This window comes from Antedon mediterranea, chromosome 2, assembly GCF_964355755.1.
Source record: "Antedon mediterranea chromosome 2, ecAntMedi1.1, whole genome shotgun sequence".
NCBI lineage: Eukaryota > Metazoa > Echinodermata > Crinoidea > Comatulida > Antedonidae > Antedon > Antedon mediterranea.
Genome location: NC_092671.1, coordinates 1306540 through 1319779, shown reverse-complemented (window position 1 = coordinate 1319779; position 13240 = coordinate 1306540). Strand labels below are relative to the sequence as shown.

The window sequence follows — 13240 nt, the reverse complement described above, 5'->3', positions numbered from 1 at the left end:
AAGTTGAACATTTAATTTACTATATCAGATTATAGTAGTAAACACAATGTTGCCAATTGCCTGTAGGTGTGCTCAGGTGATTTGCTGCTGCAGGTGTTTCTGTCTACCTGCTCTGACAACCGTGTGTGGCAATTGTACTTTTGTTGGTTCATTTCAATCTAGGTCTACCACTATAGTATCATTCACAGTAAACTTTATAGGGAAAAGTAACCAACCAAACGCAGGTGTGTATTATAGTTTAAGAAGGGACTTACATGTCTAGGACCACTAACAAATATATCACAGCTGCACATTAACCCTTTCTCCCTCCCAACATGTTACCAGAAACGAAAAGCAATGTGTTAAAAATAACATAAATAACATAAATACTGACAAATAATTAATCCAATAATTTAGTTTTCAGAGAAATTATCTCTTCGTCTCATATTCTTTGATGTCTGACTCATCAATATTTCATGCAAATTGTAAGACATTTATGATAATATGGTTTTATTAGAACTATTAACATCATTTGAGCAAAAAAAAGGTTAAATTATGTTGCACTTTTGTGTCATTAAAAATACTGAAGACTCTCGTCGACAACCGATTACAGATATCTCTAGTGAGTTAGTTTTACACTGTGTATCACCCCTGAATGCTCACTCATTATAATAAAGCCATTCATATATTTAGTATATTGCATTCAAACAGTGAGGCATTTGTGATTGCTCAGTAGTCCTATGGTTGAGAGCCATTTAAGTTGTTAAAAATGAACATATGTATCTATTTTGAATGGAAAGTTAATGGTATAGTAAAGATCTTCAGATATGCATGAATGAATCGAGATCAGATCAGTATTTAGGTCTTTTATCGTTTATCAGAGCATTTTATCAGATGTCTATTTAGATGAATATAAAATCCTAAAATGAAAGCGTGAGAACATTTGAGATATATCTTCAATCAACCTTAACCACAAAGAATATCACTTGAACAATAAAATCTACACCAGTCGGTGTTGTTGTTATTGTCTGCATTGGTTGCCATTTTGTGAGTGGACGTTACAAGTAAAACATTACACTAGATTTCTTAATGTGGCCAATTACAAAGGAGTAAAGGATTACTGCATTTAGACAATGGGAATAATGTGTTCTAGTTTTACAAAACTGATTTTTTAAGTACTGGTAAGTAGTCTTTTTATGACATCTGAAGCCACTATTGCTTTACATTCTTGGTTGAATCTGTGGTGTATTCTTCACGACACAAAAGAAGTTCATTTTCAGACCTGTTTCAATCTCAAGATGTTCTTATTTCTTGTAAAAGTTGGTTGATTTAACGAACTTTCAAATACTGTGACAACTAGAGTAATTGAGCTTCAATAAGGGCATTGTTTATAATTGTTTATTATTTATATATAAAATCTCCTAGTAGAAAATGATCGTTTATTTAAATATTTCAAAAACCTTCGTGTGATTAAGTATAATCACTTAAGCCAACAATAGAGAAAATACATGCAAAAATAAAAAATATGAATAGTTTAACAATAGAATATGAAATTTATTTAAAAAATCAATTTATAGTTAGTTTGCTATACAAATATATGGTCATTATGAAAACGATATTTAAGGGTCATGTAACGGTCAGGGTCATTTAGTGCCATTAAATCTAAATTATAAATATTGTTGCTACTTTAGAAATTGTGTTATGCTATACTTTAAATAGAACGTAAATAATTACTGAAAATCGTAAACACACTTTTTTCTGACCAGAAATTCCCCATGATGCCTCCTGTGTAGTGATCTCCTATATTATGACTGTGTGTTAGTATTTAATTTATTTTTAAGTAAATTGACGAAATCTATATTTTATGTTTTTGTGTAGTACATTGGTGACAAAGATATTTTTTTGTAAATTTGAATCCTCTGATTTGACCTCAATTGACCCATTAGCTTAATTGAAATTTGATGTTTAAGATGTGTATAGCCTAAAGAAGTTCAAGTGTGCAGGATAACACCTCCTGCTGTTACTGTGTACGCATTCATTCACAGTCTGTCTCTGCTAACATTTTGCTTTACAATTGCCTTTATAAATAAATACAGTAATCATAATTTATTGATAAACATAATGGTAATTTCAATATACATTAGCGCCCCTCCTTTTGAACAGCCCTATTATCATTAATAAAATGAACAGGGGAAATACTGTGTTTTAACACTAAAGGCTACCCCTTATTAGGGGGACATCCCTATCGATATAGCCTACTCTAGGTACTATACAGTAGCATTAAATAACCAAATAAATAACAACTAAGTACTAGCTGTAAGAGAAAATATTGAGTTTGATCTATACAAATGTTTATTGTCCAGGATGCGTTTAACACTACAATTGATTCATAGGATTACTGTAGTTTCTAAACAAAAAACAAAACAAGTTCACGTTTCTTTATTTTAAAATTAAACTGGTTATAAACAATGGCGAATAAAAGGCGGCTGTATTTCATGCAAGTTAATAGGTTACCGTTATGGTCACAAGTAAGTGGGAGAGATTGTAAAATTGTTCATAAAAATATTGAAGGTTAATCTATTAAGAGTCACAGAATGATCACAAAAGGATTGTCATTCCTCAATGGTATTGTACAATATTACAAAGTTTCACGAACAATGATAGCTATTATGTGAACGTCATAGGACAAAGATTGATTGTTGTGAGAATATGGGTGCAGTGTGCCTGTAAACTATAGTATATACAATGATAATAATTATGTAGTTTCTAATTTAAAGTCACATGATACTTTTAACAGTCATTGTATATACAGTACTGTAAATTAATTTTGAAATGGTTAAGATAATGAAAATCTGTGAGAATATGAAAAATCCGACCCAATATTTACGAATTGCATTTTTTACTTTTAATTCACCATGACTTTTAGCAATTTAGTACCGTAGTATAATGGCTATGATATTTACGATATTGCATTGCCCCTTTAATCCATATGTTAGTCTACACATATAATTAAAGGGACATTGATGTATAGCACTACTTTGCTTATAATACCACACAAAGAACACTGCCAATAGGCTCGTGGCTAATCTTTTATTCTTGATTATATGTCGTAATAATTTCCTTTGGCTTCATTACTAGTATAAAGTGTTGCAAAGGCAACAGTAGAAAGCTGTTATGTAAAAACCAAGTATTAAATAACTTATTTTAATTGAGTGTATCGTCGATGATCACAAGAAGCATTGAATTTATTTTATGGGAACGTTATACTGTATTTCATTTTAATCAACTATTGGAAAAGTGGTATGAGGTAAATATTTTAATTGGTATTTGTAATGTGTTATTGATTTTTGTAGGTCAGAGATTAGGAATGTATAAAATTATTTTATAGAAAAATTTAAACCGTAGTGCAGTACTACTACTAATGTATTTTTAAAATTTAAGTTAAATGAATTTTTTGACGATCACCATGCAGTCATAGTACAGTATGTAGTAGTACCTTTAACTGTCTGTACAAGTATTCTTCCTATATTCAGTGTATACTTATTGATAATTTCTTCATCATTTTCTTTGTGTATACATGTGATTACAAACAAGTTTCCTAGAAGTGAACAACGACACTGTTTTACTGGGCTTTATTTTAATGTATATTTATATCTTTATAGTTTTATTAATGTTGTATTTTCTCTTGTTTGTTATGTGCAATTTGGACCCCATTGGAAATGGGCTGGTTTTTCCGGCCTAATGGGTGTTCCTGATGCTCGTTATTTTGTCTTTTGTCTGTTTGTTATTTTAATTTTGAGCATCAAATAAATTCAATCAATCAATTTGTTACTTGTATTGGTATACAAATACAAAGTAGAGTATATATTCCCTGGTTAATGCTGAGTCTGCAGCAGGAGAGCAGTAACACAATATATCATCATCTTATGTTTCCAACTTGTGTATTGCTCATCTAGATACATTACATTGTCTGTTGTTGTTTATCAGTACCATACTTATACTCATTAATGTTAGAACCTGACCCGGTGACCTATAGTCTGCCCATTTGATTGGTCTGTGGTGGGACTTTAAGGTCAAAGAGGTCAGTTTCCTAGGAAAGCCACAGCATCATTTTATACTTCTGTCATCAGAGTATTTTAATTGCTTGGTGTTGAAAGAATTACAAGATGCTTTATTTGTAGTGTATGATGTAACCATGGGGATGTAAGAAGTTTAATTGATGTATATATAGTAAGTAGGCTACATTAACACTTGTAATTCATGTTGTTTTACTACAACAACATTACAACATTGACAGTAGCAGATTACTGGTAGGAAACCTAGTAAATCAGTTAGCTTGAAAAAAGCTAGTAAATTTTTCATAAAAGTCATTGATACTATAATATATAGTACTAAAGTGGCAGGACATACTGCTAACACAATTTTATTGATCGAAAGATAAACAAACAGAAACATCAGAAATTAAAACTGTGTAATTATTTTTTTATTTCATGTTTTATTCTATTTTGTTTAAAATGTTAGTCTTTATACTTTTGTTTAAAATTGGTTATTCTGTTACTAGCAAGTGATAGTTGACCTTTAATTATTTAAAAAAATTTATAATCATAAACTTTGTTGATTGGCATAACTAGCCATCAGACCATGACGATGTTAATGAGACTAGAATGAAGTTGACATTAAACTGGAAATACAAAGAAATCACAAGAGCATTTTAATGTTCTTATTCTCATCATGAAGCAATTATAGTAATGTAATGATAAATGGGAATAGAAGATCTGATATCAGCACATCAAATTATTTTTATTCCCAGTCAGTATGTCAGTAATATAAGGTCAAATACATTAGTTGGTGCAATTTCGTTTTTCTTACAAATATGATTGATAGAATATTAAAACTGCATAATTATACCAACCAGTGTATTTGTAGCTGATGTGTTTAATGAGTAAATATTTTCATTTCTTTAATGTTTCAAATTCAGTTTTGATAATCTTTATTTCACCACAACTAACACCTACACAAAAGAGATTTGTCTGGTTTTGGGTTGTTGATAGTATATTAATTCAAGTTTTCATTTTAGAAACCACATGTCATAAATTATCTAATGTCAGATTTACTCTAGAGAAAATGATTCAAATTGTCAAAGTTCAAGAAAAAAGAAGATTTACTAGGGTATTCTAAAATTAATTCTTAAATGTTCACAAAGTTAATGAAAGATCAATTTAAAGATTTTTTAAAATAACTATTGTTAAAGTTAAAAACAGTTATAGTACATATGGTAATGTTTAATGATTCTTAAAACTATCTAGACAAAATTATTTTCTAAGTGAAATATATTAATAATTTCTTTTATGATGTCCACATCTTTAAGTAATTTTCCTCCTAATCTGTTCTTAGGTTCAACATCAGGTCAACCATTAGTAAGATTGCATAAATCCAGATTTTCTTTATACTGCCACTCATGCCCTGTCAGTCAATTTTGACAAAAGAAAGCATGACCTTTAGGTTATATTTACATGTTTGTTTTTTTCATTTACTTATCCTAATGACAATCAAAATTGTTCCACTCACTGTAACTAAGACGCATTCTTACAATTCACTGTATGTAGTGTTTTGTTTCCAGTATAATAATGTTTGCATTTTGTCTGTTTATTCGTTGATTTTTTTGTTTGCGTTTTTATTTGTTGTTTTACTGAAACTGGAGCACCTGGTTTTCTTTGATGTAAATACATTACCTACATACATTAGTGTGGTATTTACAGATATAGGCTTGCTTTGGTTAACCTGTACACTGCACTTTATGATGTGGTATTTTGGCAGGTATATTTTTAAAAATTGCGAACCTACTTATACCGGCATTTGAGATAAATTCCTACATAATTGACATTCTGATTGTTATTAAAGTGATCAGCAATATTGTTATTCTTTAACCTAATTTGTTTATTTAAAAACAATAAATTATTTACAGATCAACAATCTCTTCAAGAGACTTGTATGGTTATGATTTCAACAGTTCTGTTATCATATCTGTTACCTTCCAGCTAATTACAGTCAGTGACAATACTGCCTAACATTATTTTTGATAATTCAAATTAATACAATGGTATTTTAACCAATTTATTTCATTTATTCTTGCAGTATTGAGGACAGCAGTTCCATCAGCAGTGGAATAAGTGATACAATCGCCGACATCAGTACAGACGAGAACTTTTTTTCTTCTCCAACTCATCGAAGATCAAGAAGTGACGGTAAAGAATCTGGCTTGAAATCTGCTTTAGCAGCTCGTCGCAAAGAAGTCAACAACAACGAGAAAGACGAAGATAGCACCATCACTAAGAATCGATCTGATAGTGGAAACGTATGGCGCAAACCGGAAGGTCGTCTTCACCGAGCTAGGTCACCGTCTGAATCTGGTGATTCCGAAGACTTCACGTTGGATGAAAGTGGTAGAATAATGAGAAGTTCAACAAAGAACTCTGGTGTTCGGCGAAGCGGCGGAGGAAAGTTAAGTGATGCGAATGGAACGAAACCTCAACGTATTAAATCACTCACCGATAAGTTTGAAGATGGAAAGAGCTCAAGTGAGAAACGATCTCAAATAGCAATGAGACAGCATGGCAAAGGTCAAAGTTTTGGTTATGGCAGGAAAAATGGTTCGTTAACGACAAGTAATAGTATTGGAAGTCGTCTTGCTAATATTTCAAAACAAGACCAGAGTGCAATTAGAGAAGCTGATGCCAAGAGTACTAGTGCCATGAAAGCAAAGATTACCAGCCCAAATTCACAATCAAAGAGTTTCACCAAACCAAATGCACCGACAGGGAACACAAAGACAGAGAAGTCAAATGGACATATACCTGTACTATCACCTGTTAATACTTCCAACAATGCTTCAACAAAATCTGATACCAGAGCTAGACTGGTAGCAAGCCCTGCAGGACCAGTCACTCTTTCCATAAGCGCCGTCGGGAACCAGAAAATTCAAACGACCATCAAAAGCCCGGATAAAAACGTTCCAAGAAGCCATTCAGCTCAGTATGTTACTAAAGATCAGAAAGAATTTGAAGATGCAAAGTATTCAAGTAGCCAAACAGTTGCATCTGATTCTGAAGCTATGCTTAAGAATTCTAAGCGTGCTCCATCAATTCTGACCTTATTTGGTCGAGGCGGAAAAGGTGGTTCAGAAGGCGGACGTGGTGCAGGAATGAACAACCAACGTGAAGAGGACACCATCATATCCAATCCCTTTGCATCGTTGAACATGTCTGATAAGTACATTGACCCTATTAATGAGATGCACATGCGAGCAGGAATGCATCGTGGTCAGCATCTACCGGGAACTGCGTATACATCTTCTCCGTACTCTAGCAGTACGCTACCGATACGTGGACAAGCTGCCAAAAAGCTGCAGGCCCAAGGAGGACAGATGAACCTCATGTTACGAAACGGTGTACTAAGCCCCGCACCAGCATTCCAACAAACTCACGAGTCCGGTAGTATTGAGTCGCTAGAATCTAACAGTTCAAACCTCTCATTGATGAGTAAAGCCACCAGTGAACGGTATGGCTTGACATCATCTGGTATGTCTCCGCTAACCCGTAGTAACAGTATAAGATCTACCCTCTCTGAGAAGATGCTCTCCAGGCCATTGACTCTGAAAGAACTTGATGAATCTGTCTGGAACCGATCTAACAGTTTGGTTAATGTGACTGATCCACCAGCATCTCCTACTGGTTCTACGGTGTCACAGCCTGCTATGCCGTCATCACACTATCCATACGGACAATTAGGCATGTAAGTAATTACAACAATTTTATAGCATTTTTATTATTTATACGGAGGCTTTTATTAGGTAAATATTATATATACATTATAATAAAGAGGTATAGTATTAAAGATTGGTACAAAATCTTTGATAATGATGTATAGGATGGTCATCAACTAATTGAAATAAAACAAAGTGGTATTATATTATGTATTGCAGTAAATTATTCTATGCCTTTGGGACACCCCTATTAATTGGACACTTCTTGATGAGACCCCTATTAAGGGGACACTTTGTTGGGTCCTGAAATTTCTACTGTATTGAATAAAAGTATAATTTGGAATATAAACTTTATTTTGCAATCTTTATTTTTTCAGAGGATCATCAATAGGTCGTTCTAGCAGCATTAGTACGTCGAGTGGTCTGGGTTTAAGACTCCGGAATGGCGTCATGTCACTCGAAGATCGCCAACGACAAACGATGAGCGTTGGATCATTCAAAGACTCGTCAAACCCGTCAGGATCGGCCATGTCACTTTCATCATCATCTTCAATTTATACCGTAAGACACATTTGGTTATTTTCAATGAAAATTAATAGAAATTTATATTGTAGATCTTTGCATTATAAAGGCAAATTTATAATATGTGTTGGTTACCTAAATTTGAAGGACTATGCCCACCCCAGTATATAAGCCAGTGTAAAAGCATAATAGGATCCCTGTAAAACAACCCTACCCTAAAGTATAATTAGTAAAGCCCATATCTTACGAGTGATAAGCATATGCATTTAGTAATGTACCACATACAGTAGTACATGATATTTTCAATATATAAGGTGTTACAATATTGACCACTTTGTTCTTTATTTGGTTCTTATTAAAATCTATGGAACGGAAACAATTATTGATATTTGTCACGTTGTTCAATAATTGAAAACTAAAATGAATTGCAATTGATTTCTTGGATTGTGTAACAAAACAGTAAAAACATTAACTTAAAATAATTTATTTAGCAATCAATTATTTTTCTTTTGCAGCCTGAAGAACGATCTTTGTTTGAAATGCGCCGACTGAAACATGAGCTAGAACGTTCTCAAGACAAAGTTGGTAATCTAACGTCTCAAGTTCATACCAATGTAAGTCAATATTTAATTCTACTTATTTTACAAAAGAAACAATACAGAATAGAATACTGTAGCTGGTTGAGTTTGTATTTCTGACAAATATACATTGATGTCTGCTGCCCTCTGTAATGCAACTTTTTTAAATAAGTGAGCCCTCTATCTAGTAATATTGTTGAATGTATTTTCTGTATAAGAAGAAGTGTTCAACTTTACTTTGAGGTTGAAATGTCTGCTGCAACTTTACAGTTGTTCAGGTTTGAGTGAGAAAACAAATCCTAAATATCCCAGCCAAAATAGTTTGATTTCTACAGCTTCAATTGTGCTGTGTTTGGCACTCAGATTTTGTGTTACCCATATTTAATACAGTCAACTCTCCCAATACCAGACTCTCTAAAAACCAGAAAACTCTCCAATACCAGACTTTTCTTGGGGACCAAAAGGTCCCAAATTCCTTTTTATTAAAAACACATTCCGAATATCAGACTTTCTGAAAAAAAGATATATTTGGCAAGCCCAAAAGTGTCCAGTATTGGGAGAGTTGACTATAACATTGTACCTATATCTTGTATAGGAAAATGAAAGGTTAACAAATTTATACACATATTGTGAGTGGCTGGTATTGATTGGTAATAGCCTCTTGAAATGATAATACTTATCTTGGGAGGCTGTCTGCCGCAAAGCATTTTCTAGATACTACATACCTTGATTATTAATGATCAAACAACATGAAAAAGATAACATAGATTAGCTAACTAATCAGTTATTGCCCTACGATGCAACATGAATGTTTTATAAACCAAATATTGGTATAATAGGGTGACTAATATTTTATTATTATCAGATATAAATGTCTGGTACAGTAGGCCCACTATCTCATCATCAATGATTTTCATGTGATCTTTCTATGATATTTTAGCTCTAATATTGATAACATAAATTATTAACTTTTTTTTAGCTTATTAATTTCTATCATTATACAGTTTTACATCTTAAATTATTTAATGTTCATATGAATTATGATTCAAGTTTATTGTACTAATACTATATTCAATTTTTAAAAAATGCTATGCTGTCCTGTGTTGACACATGTATAGAATTAGTCTGGTTCAAATCATATCAAACTAGCAACTGATGTAAGTGCTAGATTTGCTTTGGATTCTTTCGTTGCTTTGATGTGGTCCAAAATCTCTTTAAATATTTTCCTTTCTAATTGTCTGCTCAAAGGTGAATGTACTGTACCTACTAAATATTTTTTTGTAATTTTAGCAACGTGATTAGTAATTTAGGGAGATAAGAATCAAGGTAGTAAACAGTAAGTAATCACTAAGTATTTATCAAATATATTTACGGGATTTTATAATCCTTATCCTGGTCAAAGTTTGTTTTTGTGTGATTTTCATTGTTTGAAAATCCTAATTATTTGATTGATGTATATCTTTATAAAGATCAAAGATCATTATTTTGAGACAGACATGACATTCAGGTTGAAAGGATTTATTACATATTTTAGTTATGATTGAGTGCGGATTAATGCCATAAACTGGATTGTCTACTGCCCTCAATTTAAATAGTTTTCTTCAGGATTCAGAAGTCCACTTTAGGACATATCCCACCCACCTAACTCCAAAGCTCTCCAATTACTCCTCTATTTTGCTATTCTCAACCAGTTTTTGTCCCCAATTTAAATATTACCCAGAAATGCATTTTTAGCAATAGAACTTGGTAGCTTTGGTCTTACATATGAGCACCTCTCTTTTAGCCAATAAGAACATTTAATATCTTATTCAATATTAGATTCAGAATTTCTTTTGATTGTGGAAAGGCATCTGGTTATATTGATTGGTTCATGGTGAAGTAGTTTTTTAAACAGGTTAAATAGAAAAAAATTGCAATTGAACAATGTGTATATTAGGTGCTGCTTTTTTGAAGCAGAACACGTCTGATCATATTGATTGCGGAGTATAGTCAATTGTCCATTTTATACCAAATTATTATAAACTGTAACACAAAACAGGTGACAAATATTCAACAGTTTGCACTAAGAACTTAACAAACATATATAAGCATGTGCGAAGAAATAGATGCTTGAATTGTTAAATTGGTCAAGCTTGGTTAAACATGAAAGACCTCTTTACGGGATATATTGCAATTTTCGTTACTGATACCTCAAAGTTATTCCAGTTTAACAATGAGAGTTTGCTTTTATTAGGTAACAGAGGGAAAAATATTTTCTTTTGCTACAAGTCCTTGGAACTCCCGTTTTCTTGATTGCTTCTCAGTTATTTATATGTAAATATTATCAAATTCATTGGGAATTTGTCAAAATTAATATACAAGTTTGTTGAATTTGGTACTAATTGGGTTTTTGGTTGTTTGTTTGTGTGTTTAGAACATTAGTTTTTTGTTCATATAAAGAATTTATCAACAAAGTTGCTTACGGTAATAGGAATTGAGATAATAATACATTTCTTGTTTTCAATTTATTATGTCTAAAAAATAATATTAGCATAACATAATATTGATCAACCTTGGAAAATTTTAAATTTGTAATAATAGCTCATTTACTATACAGAAAGTTAAACAATAATTATTCATAAGCCCTTTAAAATGTAAATTAATGTTTTCTGTACATAGTAATTTTTAGTTTTCAAGTAAATGATGTTGCTGGAGGGTGAAATACAAACCTTTTGTTGCATAGAAACAAAGAATGTTTATGAATCTACAATTTCCGTTCTCAAGGCCCTCAATATCGCAATCTGATTTTCAATCAGCTTTAAATTTGCCTGCATGTAAGCAGCTGTGTTGTGCAGGAGAAAATCTAGCATAATCAACCTAATTATAACAAAAATGCACATCTACTGCCTGCTTTGAGTGGCCTAACAGAAAGTGTTAGCAGCTATTCTTTTATTATAATAGGTAGTTTACTTGTATTCAATTGTACACAATGAATACTTTACCTTCATCTTGACACTGCTATAGACCCCAAACTGTGCGAGTTAATTACCCCATGAGTGAATGGAGTTAGCCAATGAAAGATGTACGCCAATTGATCATGTGTATAATCAGCTCTAGTGTAATCAGTACACTTTGTCGTCATCTACATAACAACTACTTGGATATGTGGTCAAGATTTTAGCTTATAGCTGTGTGTATTGCAAGAAATTTTCAATTATTCAAGTGGTAGCTGAATATGTGCGTAGATTTTCCATCGATTTCTAGTCCCTGGATATATTTGAATTTTCTTGTCGATATTGGAATGTTATGCAATCATCAACAATAATTGAAAGGGCAAAGTGCAACTGTGATTACAAAACTGTGAACAAGGTACCTTTTCAGCATGTATATGATTCTAGTTCATAAAAACATCTCGTTATCGTTAACTGAACTTTGAATGCATTGAATATTACTATTGACATCAATATGGTGTAACTATAATATTGTTCAGTTTATAATCATCATCTCCTATGCATAATTGTATCACTGGGTTTAGTGTTTTGATAGCACTGTGAAAACAAAGCTGTAGAGAATAAATTTTGACAATACAGTCACTGAATATATTGGTGAAACTACTAGTACAGATGATGGCGACGAGACAGCGGCCGTATTCAGTGGTCGGACGGATGGACCCGCCTTCTGCCACATACCTACGGTCAGAGAAGGTTGACCGAAGGAAATATAGGTCTTGTCCATACCCAATAAGTGAGGAGGTAAGTAAGGAACTCATTTCAGTCACAGTTTTTAGGTCTGTGTGAAACAGGCATGCTAATGATAATAATACTTTTATAACTGGATCTGATTTGGTTAGTAACTTACCTGTAAAAAATGCTTTTGTTGCAACGAACCTCATTAAGCCTCTTAGAACACAACGGTAAATGTAAACAATGTGATTAGCGTATCTATAATTAATGTGCTAGTTCACTGCAACATAATGTTATTAATTAGTTGATTATATGTAGTAGAATTAAATTTAATGTACTTCAAAATACATTGCTATAATAACTTAAAAGCCATAAACTCTGATCATTTGTAATGAGAAAAATATTTCAAAAATGTTTCAATACAGATTTGAACCAGGAGTCCTCTGTTTGATATGCTCTACCATTAGACCACTCATGTTTGAGTCTTGATTTATACCACTTTATAATAATATTAACTTGATAATATTTTAAAATGTTTAATAAATTCAAATAACGTCGATTCCTAGAATTTAGAGAATCCAATCCTAATTAAATTCACATCGTACAGTCAACAATATAAGTAATGATATTCATTATATATTGATATTAATAATGCATTAGATATATGATTTGTGCATACTATTAAAAAAAGACAAAGGAACAAAATGTTTGGATGAAGATCAAGAAATTAGTTAATG

The 13240-nt window shown here is 32.2% G+C and overlaps 1 protein-coding gene across 7 annotated transcripts in view; it reads left to right on the top strand.

Annotated features, from left to right (window-relative positions):
- The window catches only part of LOC140040004 (neuron navigator 2-like), a 184744-nt gene that overhangs the window by 130478 nt on the left and 41026 nt on the right, over nt 1-13240 (top strand). For all 7 annotated transcript variants that reach the window (XM_072085616.1, XM_072085621.1, XM_072085618.1 and 4 more), the window contains 3 exons: nt 6115-7770; nt 8119-8302; nt 8779-8877. In XM_072085616.1, coding sequence (XP_071941717.1) covers nt 6115-7770; nt 8119-8302; nt 8779-8877 — 1939 coding nt within the window. The remainder of the gene's footprint in view (nt 1-6114; nt 7771-8118; nt 8303-8778; nt 8878-13240) is intronic.